Source organism: Thamnophis sirtalis, unplaced genomic scaffold (assembly GCF_051295495.1).
Source record: "Thamnophis sirtalis isolate CommonGarterSnake01/CBP01778 unplaced genomic scaffold, rThaSir2_p1.2 scaffold_15, whole genome shotgun sequence".
Taxonomy (NCBI): Eukaryota; Metazoa; Chordata; class Lepidosauria; order Squamata; family Natricidae; genus Thamnophis; species Thamnophis sirtalis.
The window spans coordinates 34,106,570-34,131,290 of NW_028261395.1; the positions used below are offsets into that span (position 1 = coordinate 34,106,570).

The 24,721-nt window shown below is 40.7% G+C and overlaps 1 protein-coding gene across 1 annotated transcript in view; it reads left to right on the forward strand.

The window, feature by feature from the left end:
- Positions 1-24,721, forward strand: part of COL13A1 (collagen type XIII alpha 1 chain) — a 99,591-nt gene that overhangs the window by 67,052 nt on the left and 7,818 nt on the right. Inside the window, exons 20-24 of the mRNA XM_087702424.1 lie at positions 1,029-1,109; positions 14,498-14,551; positions 17,199-17,252; positions 18,846-18,881; positions 23,489-23,575. Of these exons, the coding sequence (XP_087558550.1) occupies positions 1,029-1,109; positions 14,498-14,551; positions 17,199-17,252; positions 18,846-18,881; positions 23,489-23,575 (312 nt within the window). The remainder of the gene's footprint in view (positions 1-1,028; positions 1,110-14,497; positions 14,552-17,198; positions 17,253-18,845; positions 18,882-23,488; positions 23,576-24,721) is intronic.

The window sequence follows — 24,721 nt, forward strand, 5'->3', positions numbered from 1 at the left end:
CCTTTATGACCTGTGGACTTTGACTCCCAGCTGACTCAGGAATTCTGGGAGTTGAGGTCCACAGGTTGTAAAGGGGCCATTGTTCCTCACCCCTGCTTTACGTACCCTTTCCATTCATTCTCTTGGGAGATTCAGTTATCTTTTCAAATAGGAGTTGAAACTTCTCTTTTTCCAGTCCTTAGCAAAACGTCACCTCGCCATTGCTATATAAATGCTTTTGGGATGTCACCAAGTCCTTTTCTCTGTATAACTCCTGTTTAGAAACCTACGGGAGAAGAATTAGTGTCAGGGCCCCAAAAAATAGCCCGAACGAAATAAAACTCCAAGGCTTGAGTCCAGGGGTGAGTTCCGGCAGAGACTACTGCTGGTTTACTCAGGGCAATTCCGTGCACATGCACATGCTTGAGGTAAGCTGCACACGCATGTGCAGTACAACTAAAAACATAATGGCACCATCTACCGTGCCACCAGGAGAACCGGTTCGGGGGCATGGCAGGCCTGGGTTGCTGCCAGTTCCAGTGACCCAGGCCACCAAGCTACTACCAGTTCAGCTGAACTGGTACTACCGGTTCGGTCTGAACTGGTAGGAACCCACCACTGGCTTGGGTTTCCTCAAAGTTCCACTTTATTAGAGATATCATGTTGGCACATCTGGGAAAAGCTGAATCTGGAAGCTTCCAAGTTTTCCCATCCAGTTGAAAGTTCAGGATCCTGCCCCAACACCAGTGGTGGGTTTCAAAATTTTTTAGAACCTCTTCTGTAGGTGTGGCCTGCTTTGTGGGAGTGGCTTGCCAGCCATGTGACTGCCATGAAGACAGATTCCTCCCATCCATATCTGGCCAGGTACAGATACAAAAGTGACCTTGATTTTCTACGAAGAATGTTATTATGGCTACACATCACCCAACTCCACATAATCCCCCCTCCCATTTTCTCACAGTAGAAAGTGTGGCAGGCCTGAAACCCAAAAAGAAAAGATGGCTTACAGGTCTGACAATTAGCTTTCTTCTGATATGTTTTTCTTTTAGGGAGAAACAGGAATTGATGGAATAAAAGGTGAAAAGGGTATCCAAGGAGAAAAAGGAGATCGGGGTCCTCTGGGACTGCCTGTAAGTATCTAGAAAGAAAGGGAAATCACAACAAGAAATGACAATGAATACAATTTACTCATGAGAATACTTCAGATATCTCTCAGAGAAGCATGTCACTTTAGAATGATATTCTTGGTTTTGAAAAATCAGAGGAAATTCTTCCAGATAATTATTGACTGGGTAACGTTGACATGAAGAAAAGTGCTTCAGTGGATTGCAACATTATTTTATTCATAGTCATGGAAAAATGGTTTCAAATGCTAGTTCAGATGCTGAAATATGCAAGAAATAACTCACAGAATTCATTTATTCACAACTAGCCGATAGCCCAGCAATGCCCGGGCATTTATTTATAAGGGGGAAATGTCCAGACCAAACGTAATTTCGAATGTTGGATTTTCCCCCTTACCAGAGGGAGCTTCTTAGTGGAGTACTGTAAAGCCGTTACCATGGCAACTCCACTGCATTGCACAGTAGAAGCCATTTTATGGCACAACAGGCTGTATCTTAACAGAACACACATCCCAATGGGTTTTAGGAGTGTCTTACCCCCCACAGTATTTGTTTCCAGAGAGTAAGCCATTTGTGTACCAAGTTCAGTTAAAATTGCTCGAGGCGTTCCAGAGTTATGCTGGAACATACACACACACAGCCATTTAGATAGATGATAGATAGATAGATAGATAGATAGATAGATAGATAGATAGATAGATAGATAGATCGATCGATAGATAGATAGATAGAAAGATAGAAAGAAAGAAAGAAAGAAAGAAAGAAAGAAAGAAAGAAAGAAAGAAAGAAAGAAAGAAAGAAAGAAAGAAAGTGGGAGAAGGGGAACAATGTAGAGGAACTATCTGGTACAGTTTTCTTCCTAAGTTCAGGAACTGATATTTAGTTTGGATTCCTTATTTAAGTAAAAAAAAATCTTATCCAGGAACATTCCATTTCCTATCTGATATGTATAAGAATTAATTCACAACTGCATTCAGCTCCTTTCCCCACACACAACTTTTTATACTTTGCTCACAACAAGGAGCTCTCTCTGGATTCTCTTGTAAGCCCACACTGTATAATGGCTTGCTACAGGTAGTCCTCAGTTAACAACGACAATTGAGACTGGAATCTCTGTTCCTAAGTGATGTGGTTGTAGAGCGCAATGTCATGTGTCCATATTGCTTGCCAACTGCAGTTCTGACATTTCCTGGTTTCATCTATAAGCAAATCCCATATTGTCATTAAGCAAGGATCTCACATGGTCATCATTTGAGACTTCCCGCCAGCTTCCCCATTGACTTTGCTTGTAGGAAGCTGGAATAGAAGATTACAAATGGTGTCCTGGCGATTTCAGGAAGCTGTGACATCATAATTGCAAGCCAGGCTCCAAGCACCCAGATTACAATCACATGACCATGCAGGGATACTGCAACAACTGAACCTTCATGATGGACCGGTCATAAGTATCACTGATTCAGCAGTGTTGCAAGTTTGAACTGTTGTTGAATGTGTGATGGTTAAATGAGGACAACCTATATTGGTGCACTCAACCACTGCATGTTGGTGGCTGCTGTAGACAACATTTTAACAGGCAGTTGGAGCTGGTATATCCACTTCTTTTGCAGTCATGAGGCCACATTAGTAAGAGCTAGTAGAGAAGGACAGGCAGTAGGAAGATACTGAACAATTTTCTTATTGAGAGTGTTGCTTTGTAGCAGTAGAAACTGGAAAGCTGGATAAATTTGAAAATCAGCAGCACCAGTGCTGGTCTTGCTGCCAAAGCTGTTATCTTCACACCTCTAACAGCATGGGATGCCTCTTATTTGCCTGTCACTGGCAATGCTAATATATTTTTGAAGGAGGGAGGTTGAGCAAAAGCTCCCTTAACAGAATAATAAAATAGCAAAGTTGGAAGAGACCTTGGAGGTCTTCTAGTTCAAGACCCTGCTCAACCTGGAAACCAACAAACTAGAATGAATTAGACAATTAGAATGAGATGAATTAGTGTTAATCCTAAATGGATTGCAAAACAATATCTCAGAGGCTGCCACAAAAAAGAGGGGGTCAAGCTATTCTCCAAAGCACCTGAGGGTAGGAGAAGAAGAAATGGGTGGAAACCAATCAAGGAGAGAAGCAACTCAGAACTGAGGAGAAATTTCCTGACAGAACAATTAATCAGTGGAACAACTTGCCTCCAGAAGTTGTGAATGTTCCAGCACTGGACGTTTTTTAAGAAGATGATGGATAACCATTTGTCTGAAGTGATGTAGGGTTTCCTGCCTAAGCAGGGGGTTGGACTAGAAGACCTCCAAGATCCCTTCCAACTCTGTTATTCTATCATTCTACAAATCTAGAGGTGGAAATACAAACTTTACTGTTTTACAAAGAAACAAGGTGCTAAAGAATTGGACAAGGGAACACTCTTTAGAGTATATATTTTCCTATATACACACATGTACCATGTATGTAGACACCTTGCTCTTAATGCATATTTATTTTAAGGACCAGTTCAGGTTATAATATTAGAATTTGTATGTTCTGGTCTTGACCCAGTCTACCTATACACCTAAGTAGGAATCTGTAGCACAAATATTTATTCCTCCAATTCAATTAAATTCAGAATGGAAGCTTGATGGAATTCCAAATCAGATGTAGATTAGTATTAGTTGTTATGTGGAAGGTTGCTTCCCACTTGTTAGGTGTTTCTTACTGCCTGGGGAAACGGGTGTATTTTTATAGTTCTTAATGCACTAAGCTGTGTGTCTTAGGTTGGGGAAAACTATCGTACTTTGATTGAAAGCAATGGAAAAGAAAGGATCTTTGGTGGCATGGAACCCAAATGTTAATAAATTCAGATCCTTGAGGGAAAGGAAAGTCATATTTAAAGAAGATGAAGAGAAATCATCTTCATTTCATTAATTTTTTTTTGCTGAATTCTTGCACCGTTCAGAGAAAGGGGAAAGGAAAATCCTTCCTTTTTGCTGGCAATAACAATTTTCTGAATGGGACAGTACCATATTTTTCAGAGTATAAAATGCTCAGAAGTATAAGACGCACCTAGCTTTTGGGGAGGAAAACAAGGGGGGGGGAAATCTGCCTCTGCCTCCCAGCAAGTTGCCTCCTTGCAACAAACAGCAAACAATACAGACAATTTACACTGTTTGTAATGTTACATTTCAGACTATACTTTTGCTGTTAAAATTGATGTACTTTCTGGAAGTATAATTATTCTCTGCTATTTAAAAGAAGATATAATAGCACTGGGCCTCTTCAGATCAAGTATTTATTTTAAAAAGCTTCTTCATTTTGTTAAATTGTCTAGAACAATAATAAAGCAGTCTTTAAAAAAATAAGTCTAATAATTTGAAGATTCTATAGGCATTTATAGTTATTGACTTACCTCCTTGCAGCAAGCAGCAAACAGCCTGATTAGCACAAGAAAAAAAAAAGCTGCCTCTGCTTTCCAGCAATTTGCTTTGTGGAGCAAACAGCAAGTTTCACTTTCAATTTCAGCCCTCCCATTTCAGGCTGCAGGGGTTGCTATAGCCTATTGCAGCCTCCGCAAGCCCCAGGAGGTAAATTGCTGGGAGGCAGAGGCCAAAGGGTGGGGGCCAGTGGGTGGGTGGGTATTGTATAAGACACACCCAAATTTTCACCCTCTTTTAGGGGGGAAAAGATGCGTCTTATACTCCGAAAAATACGGTGATTAGCCCAGCATTCGTTTTTCTTCCTTTTCCTCCTTAAAAATAGAAATATCAGTAGCTGTTGCAGTTTCAGATCCTGCATTCCAGTATTGTGTAGGGCTAGTGTACTTGGGCTCCAGAATTCCAGATGACCACTAGATGCTAGCAAAAAGATAGCAATTTATTTATTCATTTATTTATTTATTTAACTTGTTTGTTCATTTGTTTATACTATTTATATAGTCGTCCATCTTTCAGCCAACTGGGCAGCTCCTAATGATCATTTTACAGTCCAAAAACCTGACGTTTTACAAATGTAATGGTTCTGGGATTTCAATCTCAAGAAAAACAAAATTAATTATCAATGAAAACATAGTTTATTCCAAAGTAAACATTATAAACGCAGTGACATCATTTCCTCTTTTATACGTTGGAAAAGCCTCAGAAGTAAGAAAAGGATTTGCTTTGCAGAAAACTTAAAACTAGAAAAGCCATTGAGGTAACGGAGAATCGCTGAAAATTGGGAAGTAAAGTAAAGGAGTACCTGTGGATATTACTCACTGCCAACTATAGGAGGCAATGCTCATCTCCATTACAAGGCCATGGAGTGGTCAGTGTTGTCCAAAGACATTTCCATGGTCATGTGGCCAGCATGATGTCATGGAGTGCAATTACTTTCTGACCAAAATGGTACCTTTTTACCTACTCACAGTTGCATGTTTTCAAACTGCTAGATTGGCAGTAGCTGGGGCAAGGATGGGAACTCACCCTGCCACATGGCACTCAGGTCTCAAACCTGAGCTGCCAGCTTTCTAGCCAACAAGCCCAGCAACCGTTAAGCCACTGCACGGATAGATAGATAGATAGATAGATAGATAGATAGATAGATAGATAGATAGATAGATAGATAGATAGATAGATAGATAGATGATAGATAGATGATAGATAGATAGATAGATAGATAGATAGATAGATAGATAGATAGATAGATAGATAGATAGATAGATGATAGAATTACACACACACACACACACACACACACACTTTTCCAGTTGACATGAAAATGGATGCATGGCATTGTATAATAGGAGCATCCTATTTTTTTTCTAATCTGGTATTATTTTGCTCCTAACATTCACCTGCTGTAAATTAAGGTCAATTACTGCTAGTTGATCTAACACGGATGTATTTCTTAAGGCCTTTTCCCCCAGAGATGATGCTTCAACTTTGTCCTACTTTTCAGACCTGAGATCAGGTCAATTTCACTTCTCCTGGCAACTAATGATGCTTGGATGACTTAATAATGTCTGCAGGAAAAACAATGTCATTTGAGATTTTTTTAGTTACTCAACGATTCACAGGAGTAACTAGTGCATACTGAAAGAATAACCAAGTCTCTTTGATCCTTCTATGCAAAAGCTAACGTTCAAGCGAATGTATGTATCACTTGATAGAATAGTGTGCTTTCTTAGCTGCAGTTATTCAGAATAAAAAAAGGTCTTTAGACAAAAATTGCTTTCCTAAGTTAAGTTCAGGTAGTTTCAGTACCACCTTTCCTACAAAAAACTTGGGAATCTATAGATAAATATCAATTGAAATATAATTGTAAATAACTTTTATTTCCTAATAAGTTCAGTTCAAAAGCTCTCTTAAATTATCTTTCTATTTTTATTAATTTCCCAAATCTCTGAATGTAAGAAAAAGGAAAAATGTATTTGCACTTCATCCTCAATTTGAGTTCTATTATTCTTAGACTTTATACTTCAATTTTATAAGAAATTAGATTCCTAATGTTGTCCTAACTTGCCTATGGTTATAGCCCATAATTCTAGTGATTAAATGACATTATCCAGGTTTTTTTTTTATTAGAAGCTTAATAACCACTTTTAGCCTTTCCTTTTAAAAATGATGTATGCCATAAAATTTATACGTAACCATGACGTGGTGGTTCAATGGATAAGATGCTAAGCTTGTCAATCAGAAATGGTCGGCAGTTTGGCAGTTCAAATCCCTAGTGCCGCGTAACAGAGTGAGCTCCCGTTACTTGTCTCAGCTTCTACCAACCTAGCAGTTCGAAAGCACGTAAAAAGGCAAGTAGAAAAATAGGAACCACCTTTGGTGGGAAGGTAACAGCGTTCCGTGCACCTTCAGCGTTTAATCATGCCAGCCACATGACCACAGAGACATCTTCGGACAGCGCTGGCTCTTCAGCTTTGAAACAGAGATGAGCACTGCCCATTAGAGTTGGGAAAGACTAGCACGTATGTGCATGGAGAACCTTTACCTTATGGATATTAAAATAATACTATAACCTCCATGACACTTTAGATCATCTATTAGTTAGTTGTGTTCTTTTATTGTGTTTAATTAACTCTTTTATTCTTTCATGTTTCATGTTTTTTGTTGTTTTCAAAAATGCTTTTAAAAAGAAGAGTTCCACTTCCCAGTAATACGAAACACACTGGACGGTGTTGCCCATCACAATTTTAACTGGGACTCCATTTAATGTATCTGAATGAAAGTAGCTCATTATGAGATATTTTGGTATATATATATTATGTGTGTGTGTGTGTGTGTATATATATATATATATATATATATATATATATATATATATATATATATATATATATATATATATATATATATATATATATATATATATATATATATATATATATATATATATATATATATATATATATAAAGTTATAAAGTTTTCCATTAAAAAAAGAGAAAAATTTGCCTCCTAAAATTTTAACCTCTAATGTCATATTTTCAGTTTTGTTTTTTTGTTTTCTAATTATAAGGGTAACTCTTTTACTCAATAATCAAACTAGGCTCCTATAGCATTTTCATCATTTGAGGGCAACTTTCCAGAACACTGTAGGTAGCGCTTAATTGCTCAAAGATCACCATTTCAGTTGTTGCATGGAGAAGAAAATGACTCATATTTTTCAAATCCAGAATTCATTAGTCTCTCCATCATAACAGAACATACACAGCTAGTCCTCACCTTATGACCACAATTGAGCCCAGCATTTCCATTGCTAAGTGAGACAGTTGCTAAGAGCTTTGCCCTATTGTATGACCTTTCTGGCCACGGTTATTAAGTGAATCACTGCAGTTGTTAAATTAGTAACATGGCGGTAAGTGAATCTGGTTTCCCCATTGACTTTGCTTGTCAGAAGGTCACTGCAAAGGTCATAAATGTGGAACAGTTGCCAAGCATCTGAATTTTGATCAGGTGACCTGGGGATGCTGCAACAGTCGTAAGTGTGAAAAATGGTTGTTGTAAGTTGATGACTACCTGGGCTAGTTTTCTATTACAAGTTTGATATCAATCTGTGTTGCTAATAAATATGATCAGAAACTTGGGAAGTGATGGAGAAAGTAATGACGAACAAGACACCGTGTTTACCAAATATTTCCTTTCTATGTCCTAGTATTGAAGACATAAAGTCATAATAGGTATAATACTTTTATGTCTCCCTTCTTCTGACAGAAGGAAGCCCTTTAAGCATTCATACAATCATCAGATTGCATAGGAGACCCAAGGTCATGAGGTTAGAACTGTATTGGTGAATAATGCAAGAGGGGGGGCTTTAAAATTTTATTTTAAAATATGGAATTACACACTCATACTGCCAATGTATGTATGTCAATGTATGACGCGATGGCTCAGTGGCTAAGACACTGAGCTTGTCGATCAGAAAGGTCGGCAGTTCAGCAGCTCGAATCTCTAGCGCCACGTAACAGAGTGAGCTCCGGTTACTTGTCCCAGCTTCTGCCAACCTAGCAGTTCGAAAGAACATTAAAAATGCAAGTAGAAAAATAAGGACCACCTTTGGTGGGAAGGTAACAGCACTCCATGCACCTTTGGCATTTAGTCATGCTGGCCACATGACCACAGAGATGTCTTCGGACAGCGCTGCCTCTTCAGCTTTGAAATGAAGATGAACACTGCCCTCTAGAGTCAGGAAGGATTAGCATATATGTGCGAGGGGAACCTTTACCTTTTTACTTCCAATGCAGACTAAAAATGACAACTACTCATAACCCTGATTTTATTGTAAACCTTCTTCTGGGGCTGATAAAGCCAACATTTCTATGCAGTTCTCTTCCTAAGAAAGGCATGGATTACAATTTTACGCTCTGAGTAGGGACTGCAGAGTATTTTAAGTTTAACCCTCTCCTATCAGTTAAATTAACCACCGCAACTCTAATGTCCTAAGTGTAATGTTTTATTAAGTCCATTGCAATCACTCTGGGATTCCTCATTTTGTTGGAGAAGATTCTGAGCCCATCCTCATCCATCCAAAGGAAATACTTTCGTTTTCTGAAAAAAATGTCCAAGGGAATTCACTCCGGAACACTTTTGTCAACCAAAGGGATGTGTCTAGTTTTGCTTTAGGATGAGAAGGCAAAGCTTAGGGAATGTTTTGTTTCTTTGCCTGCTGAAGTATTTATCGACATCTCCATTCTCACAATCCTGCTCCAGCCATCAGCTTACGTTACATTCAGTGTCTGTTTTTTTGTTGTTGGTTTTGTTGTAAGTGCCATCACCTGTCCTTGAGAGCTAAGTTTTGTTTTATGGTTAGCACATGTTTGTCTCTGGTCACGGCTTCACTCACCTCTTGTTTCCCCTCCTCACCCCTTCCTTCTTGCCTTTTGTTTTGTTAACCCCTCCCTGTCTGTCCAGGGCGCTTCAGGTTTAGACGGCAGGCCTGGCCCACCGGTGAGTGTCATTTCTCCGATTCCCTACGTTCCTGTTCCCTGATGCTGTGATTTGTCTCCTCTGTCCTGCCATAATCATATTTGTATCACTCTCTTTCCAACGACAGAACAAAAGTAGACTAGAGCAAGGGAAGTTAACCACATTTTGATGCTCAACAAAAGTACAGTGCAGTTTCACATCCAAACAAGTCCACAAAGTTCCCAGGATTTGGGATAATTGGCCTCTTTATTTTTCCGTGTAAATTATATTATGCAAAATATCTATGGGGATTCTCAGTCATCCAGGTCAGGGTTGTCCCAAAGGTGCTTTTTCAAAAGGCAGCTGAATTTCCTTTGTTTTTCCTTGAAGACATTTTGCTTCTCATCCAAGAAAAATTTTGAAAAATTGTGCAAAATCCAAGTGAAACCTTTGCATGTAGTCATTGTACATGTGATGTACCTCTGTTGTCCTATTGTCACCTGTCTATTGTCTTCTTTTTCCCCCCTACCCATTAAAATCTTGCTTAAAGCATTTCCACCCATTTGTCTGGGTCAAGAGAATGCGCTGGATATGAGTTGTATGAATGAAAGCAATTCCGTTGCGCTTTCATTTCAAGATGCTTCTTGATGAGCTCCTTAGAGCCTTGACACTGTTTATAGATTGAAAGGGCTCTTGGAAGTGAAACCATAATCATCTTACTTTGCCAGATGTCAAATTCAAATGTCCTACCTTGGCAAGTGACTTCAGTTTCATCTTTTTCTAAATTGGGCAATGATTTTGAATTTTAGCCAGTGGATCTCACATAAATTATGGGCTGGTGGCTTAACAACAGTTGCTGTTTCAGGACTTTGGACTTCTAGTTTGGGTATAACCAAATTCACATTGCCAGTTATTTTCAAATGGTTATTCATCATGCCCCACTTGCTCAAAGACAAAAGTAGATATGAAAAATTATGCGAGCTGAAGAAAAGATTGCTGGAGAAAAAAATACAGATTTCTTTACTCCATTTTCTTTCTTCGCCCATTAAATTATTATGAAAGCAATATGGTGTTACCTTGTTTATGCAAAAGGTAGTAAAATGCAGGATATGCATGAGGAATTAGCTATTGTATGTAGCTAAAATATATTGGAATTACTGACTATGTTAATGGGGTTAGCTGTCTCAAAATGCTTGTCTTGAATTAAAAACTCTTTTTTATTCATCAGTATTTCAATCCAATTGATTAATCCATTTTCTCCCCTCAAAGAATTTTCAGGTTCTTAGAAATGGACAATTCTTTCTATCAGGTTTCATACCACTTCACCCAGTCCCTATAATCTTATTTTTTTAAAATTACAAAATACACTTTTATAATTGAATGCGTTTGTTGTTGTTTGCTCCTTGGAAGGGAGCTATGGGGCAGAATTTATTAAGTTACATTTAATATTATATTATAATAATATGTATGCAAAAATATCTCAATTGATTGCTTGCCCAATGCCCACCCCAAATTTTCATGTCTCTTGTTCTTGAAATTTCTGGTTCCGTTAAGTCAAAAAGTGGTTTCTCTTCACCCTTGCTAACTTGAAAGCCTCCAATGCAAAACAACTGAGTATAATATGCTACATCAGCAGTGGGATTGAACTGGTAGCTCTGACTATCAGCTGGGAGCGAACTGGTTCGCCCTGACAATCAGATGGGGCCACCTGCCCACCCACGTTATTTTCCTGCCTTTATCTTCTCAGCTGATTTGCACAGCAGAGCAAATTGCTGTGCGAATCAGCTGTGTTACTCCTCTGAAGAAACCCAGAAGTGAAGATTTCTTCAAATTGCGCACACAGAAAATTGTGCGATCATCGAACCGGTTGTTAAACTGGGAGGATCCCACCACTGGCTACAGTACATAATATTTGTAACTGTGTATGGGAAAGTCCTTGGAAAACTGAGAGGTAGCCTCCAGCTGGATAATGGGAGGAACAAGAGTAGAATGGGACAACTCCCCACAGCCACCTTACCATGGGAAAACTCACTGAAGGACAGTTCAACAATTCAGTTGAAGTATTTAAAATAATTAAAACATTATTTTGATTGGTGTCATTTACTTTTCATGTGTCCTTCCTTTTGCATTATTATTTCTGGAATGATTCTATTCCATCATTTCTTTGATACCGTGTTTCCCCGGAAATAAGACAGGGTCTTATTTTCTTTTGACTGCTGATATAAGCGCTTCACCTTATTTTTGGGGAGGTCCTATTATTTTTGAGGTGCAGGAGGCGGCAAGTGTGATCACCTCATGGCTGCTGCTGTGTTGTAATATTTTTGGGGAGGGCTTATTCTGGGGGGTTATTTTAGCGCATGCACTCAAAAGACCAATTGGGCTTATTATCCGGGGAAGTGTTATTTTTGGGGAAACAGGATAGTAGCGTAACTTTTGTCCCATGGTGAGTTGCCCCGGGATGAGTTGTCCCAGTGCTAGTTGGCTGCAGTGAGTTGACCACACCAAGTTGGCTATGCCATCTTGTCCTAGACCCGAAAAAGATGCTCAGCAGAGATTCTCCCTAGTTTCTACAGCTGTAAAGAAGATGGGTGGTGAGGAGAGTAATGTCATTTTAGACTTGCAGTGTTCTACTATTGTACTTTTACAACAAAGTAGAAGAAGCTCTTTTGCCATGTTTCCTGTCTGGGTTATCTAGTAAGGCTGACATCAATCTTGCAAGTCTAAAGGTACATTTCTTTTAGACTCAGTGCATCTCAACACTCTTTCAAGGCATCTCTTCCTTGCCAGGAGCTGTGCTATACATCTGTGAATAGTGTTACGGGGAGAGGAAAAAGAAAAATTCTACTAAATAAAGGATTATTTATTTCAACAGAGGAACCTTTTTAATATTCTCAGTGAATTCAGAAAAGCCAAAGAGTAGTTAATAAGAAGCTTTCATTTACCAGGCAAGGGTTTAAACAATCATTCTTCCCAGCTGCAACTTGAAGTAGTACAACCAGGGAAAATGTAATTATTCTGATTTTGCAAACTGATCCAGAAGATGGATCAAGCTACCAAAATCCAATTTAAATTTAATAATGCTTGACTATAAAAAAAAAACTAAAAATACAACCTGTGAGCTAGCAACAGAGTGTTCCCATTGGGTGTTCCCTCTTTCCTGCTCTAGTGAAGTAGTACATAATTAGCACCTGGTGAATATAAGACTTGAGCCTGAATGAGTCCTCCATGTAGTGCTGGCTCTGTTAATATAATTGCATTATGTTTTCAGTATGGTGATCTATTGATCTGCAAGATGAATTTCTTAGAAAAAAAAATTGGTTAAAAATTTCCCTGTCTATCACCCAACTCAATTTTTCATAAAATTTAAAACTATCATCGGTGACATATTTCAGCTTTGTTGGCAATTGAAGCTGAAAGGATTAAATGTTTCATCTCATTAACTAAAGGACTGTCATTTGCTACCTTTACTCCTAATCACTCAGACAAGAATCCCACATTTATATATACCGTATTTTTCAGAGTATAAGACGCTCCGAAGTATAAGATGCACCTAGCTTTTGGGGAGAAAAACAGGGGGGGGGGAATCTGCTTCTGCCTCCCAGCAATTTGCCTCCTTGTAAAAAACAGCAAACAGTACAGACAATTATACACTGTTTGTAGTGTTACATTTGGGTGGAAACGGGTGGAAACTAATCAAGGAGAGAAGCAACTTAGAACTGAGTTCTAAGAACTGAGGAGAAATTTCCTGACAGTTAGAACAATTAATCAGTGGAACAGCTTGCCTCCAGAAGTTGTGAATGCCCCAACACTGGAAGTCTTTAAGAAGATGGATAGCCATTTGTCTGAAACGGTATAGGGTTTCCTGCCTAGGCAGGGGGCTGGACTAGAAGACCTCCAAGGTCCCTTCCAACTCTGCTATTGTATTGTGTTGTATTGTATTTCAGACTATACTTGTACAGATGCTGTTAAAATTGATGTGCTTTCTGGAAGTATAGTTATTTTCTGCTATTTAAAAGAAGATACAATAGCACTGGGCCTCTTCAGATCAAGCATTTATTTTAAAAAGCTTCTTCGTTTTGTTAAGCTGTCTGGAACAATAATAAAGCAGTCTTTAAAAAGTAAGTCTAATAATTTGAAAATTCCATAGGCATTTATAGTTATTGACTTACCTTCTTGCAGCAAACAGCCTGATTAGCACAAGGAAAAAAAATCTGCTTCTGCCTCCCAGCAATTTGCCTCATGCAGCAAACAGCAAATTTTACTTTCAGTTTAAGAGCCTCTCAATCATCAACTGTTTCAGGCTGCAGGGATTGCTATAGCCTATTACAGCCTCCGCAAGCCCCATTTTTCCCATTTGCTGCAAAGAGGTAGATTGCTGGGAGGCAGAGGCCAAAGGGTGGGAGCCGGTGTGGGGGCTACATTCAGTGTATAAGATGCACCCAAATTTTTGCCCTCTTTTAGGGGGGAAAAAGGTGTGTTTTATACTCCAAAAAATATGGTAACTAACTAATACCCAGCATTGCCCAGGTATTTATTTATAGGGGGGGTAATGTCCAGACCAAACGTAATTTCTAATGTTGGATTTTCTGACTTACTAGGGGTACTCTCTTGTAGAGTACTGTGAGGCCATTACCATGGCAACTTTACTGCACTGTACAGTAGAAGACATTTTATAGCAGTACAGTAGAAGCCATTTAAAGGCACAACAGGCTGTATCTTAACAGAACTCACACCCCGAGGGGTGCTATGGGTGTCTTACCACCACAGTATTTGTCTCCAGACAGTAAGTCATCTGTGTACCAAGTTTGGTTGAAATTGCTCAAGGCATTCCAGAGATATACTGGAACATACACAGACACACAGCCATTTTTATATAGAGAGATCTTCTTCAACTCCAAAAGTTGACATGTTTTACGTGAATAGCTTCCATCGTTTTCTTAGTTCTTCTTCTGTTGAGGAATCATCATCTTGTCCTGCTTGAAATATGTTTGAATAATGGGCTTCATGTATTTATTTTTACCCAAAAAATTCAGGGTACTCCAGGACCAGCAGGTGTCCCAGGACCAGCAGGACCGAAAGGAGAGAGGGTGAGAAATATTTTGTAAACAAATAGCAAAATAAAATAAATAAAAAGGACACTAATGCCATGCTTAAAATAATGATCCTGCATAATCCTTACAATCACCAGAATTGACTAATAATGGGAATGTTAATTTACTATTCTCTGTTATCATTTCAGAGATAACTGCAGGTTATGATTTTTTTTAAAAACCTAATAAATCAAGATAGCTTTCATGGTGATCTGATCGGAGCTCCCTTCATTTTTATTCATGCCACACATAAAAACACGTGGTCATCTTGAATTTGGGGGCCAAATCCTTAGAAATCCCAATCCCTTTTATTGAATAAGGATTGAAAGATGTTGTCTCCAAGCCCATCGTAGTTGGCAAGATGGATAGCCGGTATTCAGAGCTGGTATTCAGCCAGTTCGGACCGGTTTGCCTGAACCAGTAGCAGCAAACTGCAGGTGAACCCGCCCTGGCTCCAAATTGTCCTGTGTAGCCTCATTTTCGATGCTGTGCACATGTGTGCATGCCATGTGTGTGAGCAACATGTGTGTGAGCAACATGTGATACGAGTGTGCACATGTGCGCTCTCACAGTTGTGAACTGGTGGTAAACCGAAGTGAATCCCACCACTGGATCGAATGAAAACAGAAATAAGAAAGTAAAGACATTAGTAAGCAGGGGTTTTGAACTCATCAATCAGCAACTGATATTCACTGTTGTGCTTCCTTTTTGCTACGTAGCTGGGTATGTTCTGAGGCAATGTATGGAGTCAATATTCAGAGAAGGAATTAATAAATTGCAACTTAATCCAGATGAGGACAGAAGTGCTCAAGAAATAGTTTTTTTAGTCTATGCTACCTGGAGTGTTCTATCTTAAACAGATTTATCATGTGTGAATAATTTGGGATGGAGTTTAATCCTTTAGAGGACAGCTGTGATCAGAGATATTACACACATGTTAATGATACCGAGGCACGGGTTCTAAGCGTGTGCACATTTGAACAAAAATAGGTCTGTGCATGCTCAAAATGTTAAAAAAGGGGGGGGAAAGTAGATTTGTGCAATTACAATTATTCTGTGCATGCGCAGAACCGAAAATCAACATGATAGCCCTGTAGGAGAAACACTCACACAAATGGAGTTGCATGCACACTTGTCCACCGCTTACACAGAATCATCCCCTCTCCCCCCTCCCCCAGTCCTCTAAGTCAGAAAGGTTGGAAAAGATTTGGGTAATCTGGACCCATGACACTGTTGGAAGAAATGTCCTTCGGGGTTCAGTTCCAATTGGGGGGAAAGACACTGGAAACATGGAGGCTGCTTGGAAAGATCATTTAATGGTGGACAGGATCACCTGCCTTGAATTCCTGAACAGAAAAGGGGAGGTCACATGCTTCCAGATGTTGGGTGAAAAAGAAAAAGAGACTGAGATGCTGAAAGTTCATGATTGTATGCCCTCTCTGGGCTTTAACCTGAGCTTATATTCTGATTGGTTGTCAGACTCCCATGGGGCCATGCAGGGGCAACTCTGTAGGCTGTAAGTCCACGTTTGGTTGAGTATTGCTTCTTCCCAGGTGCCCTGTGGTGAGATGGGTAAAGGTCTAATACTATCATGCCTTAATCCCATCATCCTGGAACTGAAGGGGGCAGATCTTTCTTATGTAGAATAGACTGGCTCAGGCCTTTAAATGCCCCATTGACAAAGGTGAGAGGCTATTAAGAGTGAGTCAGCTTCCTGACTAAAAACATGTTTCTCCATGCACCCGGAATTGCACCCGGAAGCAAACTGACAGCCAGGGCATCTCGCAAAGCAATGGTATTACATGAACCAACCTTGGGGGCCCAAGAACTACCCATGCCGCTCTACTCGGCACCAGCTGTAGCTTCCAAATGCTCTTCAAGGGTATTCCCATGTAAAGTGTGTTGCAATAGTCCTAGTGCGAGATGACAAGGGCTTGAATGATTGAATGCAGGGACTCCTGACACAGGAGAAGGCACAACTGGTGCACACTTTGAAGCTGTGTAAAGGTTCTCCTAGCCACAACTGCCACCTGCTCTTTCAGCAGGAGCTTCAAGTCCAAGAGAACTCTCAAATTGTGGACAGAATCGGGGTGGGTTCCGGTTTCTGTTACTGACGGTGTGCTCAGGGGGGACGGACTTGGTGCATGCTTGATGCATGCTATCTGAGCATGCACAGAAGTTAAAAATTGACACCGCTGATAGAACAGGTTTGGGGGCCTGTCCGGCCAAGTTACTACCTACTCAACTGAACCAGTCTGAACCGGTAGGAAGCCACCTCTGGACCGAATCCATCAGGGGTAGTACCACCCCATCCAGAACTAAAAAAGTCAATGTCATGGATCTTGGGGCTCTGTGTACCCAACGCCATTTGGCTTGCCATGGTTCAGTCGAAATCTGTTGTGTCCCCCCCACCCCCATTCAGCCCTCTATGACTTTCCAGAACCACAAAGACTCTGGTATTTATAGTCAAAACTCCTATAATTGTCCCAGTTTCCAAGCTGCTGTTTTTCACCTGGCTCCAGTTAGTACAACTCACAGTTATTAAAAATTAATTTATGAATAGTTGAACCCTCGCTGATGATGAGATAACAGTACTCTCTGTCTAGTACTCACAACTATTTCGGTCTTCCTAATTCTCTTTCAGGGAAATAAGGGAGATTCTGGTTCTACAGGACCGATAGGATCAGCAGGCCTTCCCGTAAGTATAGAGCCAATATTTCTCTCACAGGATTTTTCATTTTGTGTCAATTGCCTCCTATTGGGATGTCTTTTTGAACATGCTAGAGCAGCAGAGGTGGTATTCAGCAGGTTCTGCCCAATTATGGAGAACCATAATGGAAATTTTGAGTAGTTCAGAGAACCAGTAAATATCACCTCTGACTGGCCCCGCCCCATCTATTCCCAAGTCCCAGCTGATCAGGAGGGAATAGGGATTTTGCAGTATCCTTCCCCTGGAGTGGGGAGGGAATGAGATTTTACACTATTCTTCCCCTGGAATGGGGGAGGAATGGGGATTTTGCAATATCCCCTGGAGTGGGGAGGGAATGGGTATTTTGCAGTATCCTTCCCCTGGAGCGGGGAGGGAATGAGATTTACAGTATCCTTTCCTTGGAGTGAGGAGGGAACGAGATTTTATAGTATCCTTCCCCTGGAGTGAGGAGCGAATGGAGATTTTGCAGTATCCTTCCCTTGGAGAGAGATTTGAATAGAGATTTTACAATATCCTTCCCCTGCCACTAAGCCACGCACACCAGTGGTGGGTTCCTACCAGTTCAGTTGAACCTGTAGTGGTTTGGTGGCCTGGGTCACTGGAATTGGCAGCGACCCAGGCTTGCCACACCCCTGAACTGGTTCTCATCTTGTTTTTCGCTTCTGCATATGTGCAGAACATTTTTTTTTTTGCACTTCACATGCGTGCCTGGCTTGCATCAAGTGCACGCAGCATGCACATGAGCAAACTGGCAGTAGCGCCTGCCGGAACCCACCCCTGACACACACCAATGCATGCCATGCCCACCAAGCCACACCCATTCCACCACTGTAGAGCAGGATGCTGGCTGGGGAATTCTGGGAGTTGAAATCCACACAGCTTAAAGTTGCCAAGGTTGAAGATCACTATACTAGAAGCTTTAAATGCTTTCCCTACAAACAGTAACAATGTTCTGCTTTATTTGCTAAGAAATGGTAAGACTCAAAAATAAACATTTCCTTGCCAATCTGCTTTTATTTAAATTCAGAAGTGGGAAAAATGTTCATGCAGATAAATCAGTGGTGGGTTACGACCTGTACGCCCTAGTTTTGGCATACTGGTGCCTGCTGGGAGCACCAGGTACCATTCCGGTATGGTGCTCCAGAAGGCCCACCCGCCCGCCCGTGCTCCTTACCAGTATTTGTGCTCTTCGGGGATTCTGCGCACACGCACGGAGCATACGGCGCCTGCGTAATGCTTCGTCGAGCAGCTTGAACAATGTGGAGGCATCACAGGTGGTAAGTAAGCATGTGCACACTGCGCATGTGCTGTGCACGTTCATGTGGTGGACTCTGGGCCCTGTTGCACCATCCTGGTTGCAACAGGATACGGAACGCACCACTGAGATAAACCCACAAGGTGAGAAATCAAAATTAGGGAAGGATCCTTTTTGGAGTTCTAGGGCAGAATATCTGGGAAAATATAGATTATTAGAGGGTACATTTTCTGGATCTCCACAACAATTACAGGTTTGAGGCAAATGGACTATGAGTCTAATTCTGCATATCTTGAACATAAAATATTTGTAAAAATATATTGTAGGGCTTCCAAGGACCACCAGGTGAAAAAGGAAATCGGGTAAGTCTTCAATTAAGCTTGTTTATATACTATGGTCTTTAAAAATGGTAGAATGATTAATTTTTATGGCATAGAATAGATAACATTCTAATAAGCTGCGTAGGTTTTTGTGATTTTTGACAACAATACTGTTTGGTTAAAGCAAATAAAAAGTTTGGAATAAGTATCATGAATGCCTTTGTTAAACTTAAAATTAACTTGCAATAAACATTTGTTGGCTAATTAGACATATAACCTGCCTTGGTTCACTTTGATCCCATTGACATCACGTATTAATCATTCTACTTCTAGTTATGTTCCGTAATTTCTTCTAGATATAAATACAGCCTGTAATATCAGAATGGCTCTGTGCTAAGTAACCTAGCAACACCCTGGTGTTTTTTTAGTTGGTTTTTAATTTGTATAGAATTTGAAAACACAACATCCAGTCTTTGTTAATTATAGTTTGGGTTTTGTTCCAGCAAATTGGTTGACTAATGAGACTTTGGGTTGAATCAGATAAACCGCCGTCCAGCTGGATGATGAATCTGGAAAGAAAGAATATGTTTAATTGGACTAAGCTACTGGGAGAAATTAGACTTGCTTTAGCTATGGCTCATAATGCAAGGAGGGAAAAATGCAAGGACATTTACTAGGATCAGAAATCCAGATTGTGGCCTGTGTGGGTGGTATGTTTACCAACTAATTACTGTGTTTCCCTGAAAATAAGACAGGGTCTTATTTTCTTTTGACCACCGAAATAAGCGCTTGGCCTTACTTTCAGGGAGGTCTTATTATTTTTGAGGTGCAGGAGGTGGTGAGCATGATCACCTCATGGCTGCTGCTGTGTTGCAATATTTTCGTGGAGGGTTTATTTTAGCACATGCTCTCAAAAGCCCGATTGGGCTTATTATCCAGGGAGGTCTTATTTTCAGGGAAACAGGATAGATAGAAGGGTTTGAATTATTAGACCAAACATCTACTATGCAGAAATAGTCACTTAGTCAATTAATATTGAAAACATGTCCCTAGTCTTTTTTACATGTTAAAAAGCCCAATGTTTAGTACACATCCATTTTTTTTCACACACAAAAAGGCAATCTAGCTTCCCAGAAATAGAGACATTGTCCTGGAAATGTAGGAGTAGTCTAATTCTGCACTCATCATGCTGGACTGGTTCAGTATTTGTGAAAGCTGCATGAAAAGCTGGTGGGGAAAAAAAATCCAGATAGTTCAAGTCCCTTAATTAGACACTGGTGCTCTCTCCTTCATGGTGGTTTTATTCAAGTTCTACTGGGAGGAAAACAACCAGAAAGAACCAGCAAAGGAGGGAGAGAGATCCACCAGCAGGTTCTAATTCATCATCTTCTTTTAATGACCCCATAATCCCTTGTGGGGAGGAGTCTGGGCAATTGAATGGAGGTAGTAGAGTGTTTACTGCCCAGATGTCCTTCCTGTCGCCAATGTGGAGTTTTGTTCAGCAGATATATTCTCATTGCGCCCAGAGAGAGAGAAATATCTGCCTCTACCTAAGATCGAACTCACAGCCTCCTGATTGTGAGGCGAGAGCGCCACCTCTAGGCCACAGTAGCAGGTTTAATTCTTACCCCAAATTGCCTTGCTTGCAAGCTGGGCATTTCTTTTCTGCAGTTCCAGCCAAAATTACCTCTGAAGGATCCAATAATCTCTTAACACCACACAGTTGAAAGGGTATGGTCCACATAATAAGTGGTAGGGAGAGCAGAATGTTCTTGGAGCAAACCAACTGAAAAAATATCAAAGCTTAAGCTATCTGTTCAAGTGGAATTTGTTGATTCAATTTGTTCTTTTTCTTCTCCTGTCTACTTGTGTGTTTGCGCGTGTGTCTTTTCCTTGCTTCCACAGGTCCCCCTTATCCCTTCCTGCTCTTCTGCCTTTTCTCCTGAGTCCTTCTTCCTCTTCCTGCGCAACCCATTCTGCATTTCTTCCTGGATTATCCTTCCTCCATGCCAGCGTTTGATCCTGGGTGACCTCTCCTTTCCCATCCATTTTTTTTTCTCCCTCCTGCCAGCTAATTGTTTCAATCCCGTTCATTTCACCCCCTCCAAAATTAAAAACAAGAGTGGGAAAATCTACTTCAACCTAATTTTATGTTGTCATCTAATCCTTACACCAAATACTAAATGAAATTTCCTTCCCGGCAGTCCCACTTACATTGTATATCCACAAGCACGCTATCAAAAACTTGCATATGTTACTGGCATTCTAAATTGGTCTAGGAAGGGAATATCATTCTCTTCCTAAATATTGGTCCTTGGCTTGATGTTGGCTCTGTTCAAAATAGACTGACCTCAGAGACATTGAAGGTGATTTTTCAGCTTTATACAGGAAGTTGGCATCAGGCCCACAGTCTATTTTTATCCCATTGAGGTTCAACTTCGAGAAGTTAAATAGGACACCATGGATTTAAATTGCTTTGCTAACTTAACTCTCCTGTGAAATCAAAATCACAATAGGCCCTGGCTTCCCATCAGTTTAAAAACTGATATTTTGAGCTTTTTAAAATAACAGTTCAGGGCTAACATTAGCTTGCATTCTTTTCAGGAAGTCGACTTTAAAAATGCCTTTTATGTTTCTTCTTGGAAAAAAAATGGGGCTAATATTAGTCATTGATCTGTCCAATTATAATTGGTCCATACTAAGGAGTGAAATCAATTTACCTTTGCTAGCGGTTTGGGTAAACTGGTCCAAACCGGTAGCATTTAACCCCTAGTCCATACCGAATATACACAAATCAGATTGTGGGGTATTTAAATGTCTCAGTTAAAGGGCCATCCATTCATATTATGTTAGCAGGAAATTATACCTGCATAGTATTTGGTGTCCCCATTGCCAGTCTCCATCATGTCAAGAATGGAATGGCACAATTCACCGCAGCCCACTCACTGCGGCCATCTTGCCACAGCCATCTCACCATGTCCAACCATCTGTGGCAATCTCGGCACAGCCATTTTGCCATAGCCAACTTGCCAAAGGACAATTAGCCATGGACAATGCCAGGTGGGACAACTCAAGGTGATGAAATGTTATCTTCCAGTGTTTCTTCAACATTATTCACATTTTTGTCAATGGAAATAATGTCAAAGGAACAGTCACAGATAACATTTATCATGTTGAGTTATCCCGCTTGGAATTGTCCGCAGTGAGTTGTCCCTCAGCGAGTTGGCTGTGCCACGTTGCCCCACTACCAGTGGGCCACAGCAAGATGCCCATGGCAATTTGGCCCTGGTGAGTTGACTACAGCAAGTTGTCCTAGACCCTGTCAAGAAGGTGCTGGTAAAAGCAGTGTTTTTCTTTACAGTATGTGGGACATGTTAAGGAAAGGGATTGATGGATTCTCTTCCTCCAAGAAACTAATCAGCTGATGAGAAAATGTCCACCAGTCATTATCCTTAACTTGAAATGAAGCTGGGATAAAGAAGAGACACACATATAGAATCATAGGGCTGGGAGAGACCTTGGAGGTCTTTTAGTCCAACCCCCACCCAAGGCAGAAGTCCCAAGGTAGGCAAATTGCTGAGGGGGGATTATCCAGGGGTGGCATTCAGCCAGTTCAGGCTGTTTGGATGAACCAGATGTTAATTTTACATCTGGTTCACCAAACCAGTAGTTGAAAGGACTGGCTGGCCCTGCCCACCCAGCTCTTCCCCTCCCAGAAGTCTCCACGTGGCCTATTTTGGATGCCAGGTAAGTTCATTGCCCTATACGGAGGCTCTGGGAGGGTGAAAAACAGGCGTCCCGGAAGTTCTAGAAGTCCAGAAACAGGCCCATGTCCGGCCTTCGGAAGGCCTCTGGAAGGCCTCCAGAACCCGGGGAGGCCGTTTTCACCCTCCCGGAGGCTCAGGAAAAGCCCCAGGAGCCATGGTGCAGGAGGCCAAGTAGGCCACGCCCATCATGGCCACGCCCACCCAGCAACCGGGCAGAGAACCGGTTGCTAACATTTTTCAATCCCACCGCTGATCTGTTCGTGTTTGACAGGTGGGAAGATATGTCCAGTGACAGTAGTATTGTGCGATCACTGCTCACTCCCTCTCATTCCCATTCTCAGGATTCCAAAGAATCAGGCTAGATATATTTATCCTGGGAGAAAAGAGAATCTAGAAACATATCCTTACAGTTGTTTTTCTTTTCTTTTCTTTTTGCTTATTACTGACCCCCAGGGGGAAAAGAAGACCAATGATTTCCATGAACTCAAATCATTTATTATCTCCTTGGGTACTTCCTTAGACCAGGCGTTCCCACCAAGTGTAAGAGAACGAATGCTGGAAAAGCACGGGAATCTATTGTTCCCCTGCCATGACTTTCTAACACCTTGGCCTCACTTTCCCCATCTGAGGTGTGAACATGGGACAAACAAATCCCTTTCCCTCTTCTAATCTGAAATTTTAAATGTGGCTTAAAGTGCTATTCATCTCAACGCAAAAGTAAAAATTTCCCAGTGCCCGTGCAAAAACTGTTTCCTGCAAAAGTTTAAAGAATGAAGCCTCTGGCGTGATTACTCTTATCGTGTTATATTTTGTTTCTATAACTCAAACGTGGATTGGATGGTCTGTTTATGTATTTTATTTTTAATAAACTATTATTCACAGGGGGAAAGGGGCAAGAAAGGCTCTAGAGGGCCTAAAGGGGATAAGGGAGACCAAGGAGCACCTGGATTAGACGCACCCTGTCCATTGGTATGTTTCGTTTTATCCAATGTATTGTTTTAAACTAAACCACAGGGGAAAAAAGAAGGAGTAAAGGCACTAGTAATTTGTCTATGGAGATTCTCAATGTATCCTGGTTGTCCCAAAGGTGCTTTTTCAACAAGTCAACTGGACTTTCTTGGGTTTTTCCTTGAAAACATTTCACTTCATGAGAAGTGAAATGCTTTCAAGGGGGGAAAAAACTAAGAAAATCCAGTTGCCTTTTGTAAAAGCATCTTTGGGCACTAGTAATTACTTGCATGGGGATGCGGTGGCTCAGTGGCTAAGACGCTGAGCTTGTCGATCAAAAGGTCAGCAGTTCAGCAGTTCAAATGCCGCGTACCTAAGTGAGCTCCCATTACTCTTCCCAGCTTCTGCCAACTTAGCAGTTCGAAAGCACATAAAAAATGCAATTCCTAGTTTCCTATTTTGAACCACCTTTCGTGCCAGCCATGGGACCACAGAGATGTCTTCGGACAGCGCTAGCTCTTCGGCTTTGAAATGGAGATGAGCACCGCCCCCTAGAGTCAGGAACAGTTAGCACATATGTGCAAGGGGAACCTTTACTTTTAATTGCTTGCGTTACAAGATTGACTTTATTCATCTGTAAAGTTGGGTATGGAAAGAAATATAAATGAATTTTTCGAAGCACCTAGATGCCAAAAAAAAGTAGAAAAACTTAAGTTTTCTTCACTGGCTTCTTTAAACATTAAGGCCAATTCATCTGCAAATTGAAGTTTGAGTGGCTTAGCTATACTAGGTAAATTGTGTTGCACTGTGGTGTCAGGACACAATATGAAAGTTGTGGACTGCAATTGGATCTGCAATATGTTCAAGTCCCCACTTGAGGTTGTAAGTTATTGGGTGAACTTGCCTAAATCACAATCCAAAAAAAATGCCTTCTTTTTTCCCATGATTGGTTCATAAATGATGTAATTAATGTCTGGTTGATAATGATGTAATGCACTCAGTTTATGATCCCAGCAGACCACAAAATGATTGTGGTGTGAAGAAAAGGAGAACTTGATACAAAACTATTTTATTAATGGTCTTTTTTTAAACACCATTCCTCCCGCACTCCTGTTTAAAGCTTATGGGGATTAATTTCAAACGTGGACCACTTTGTAGAAACTTTTA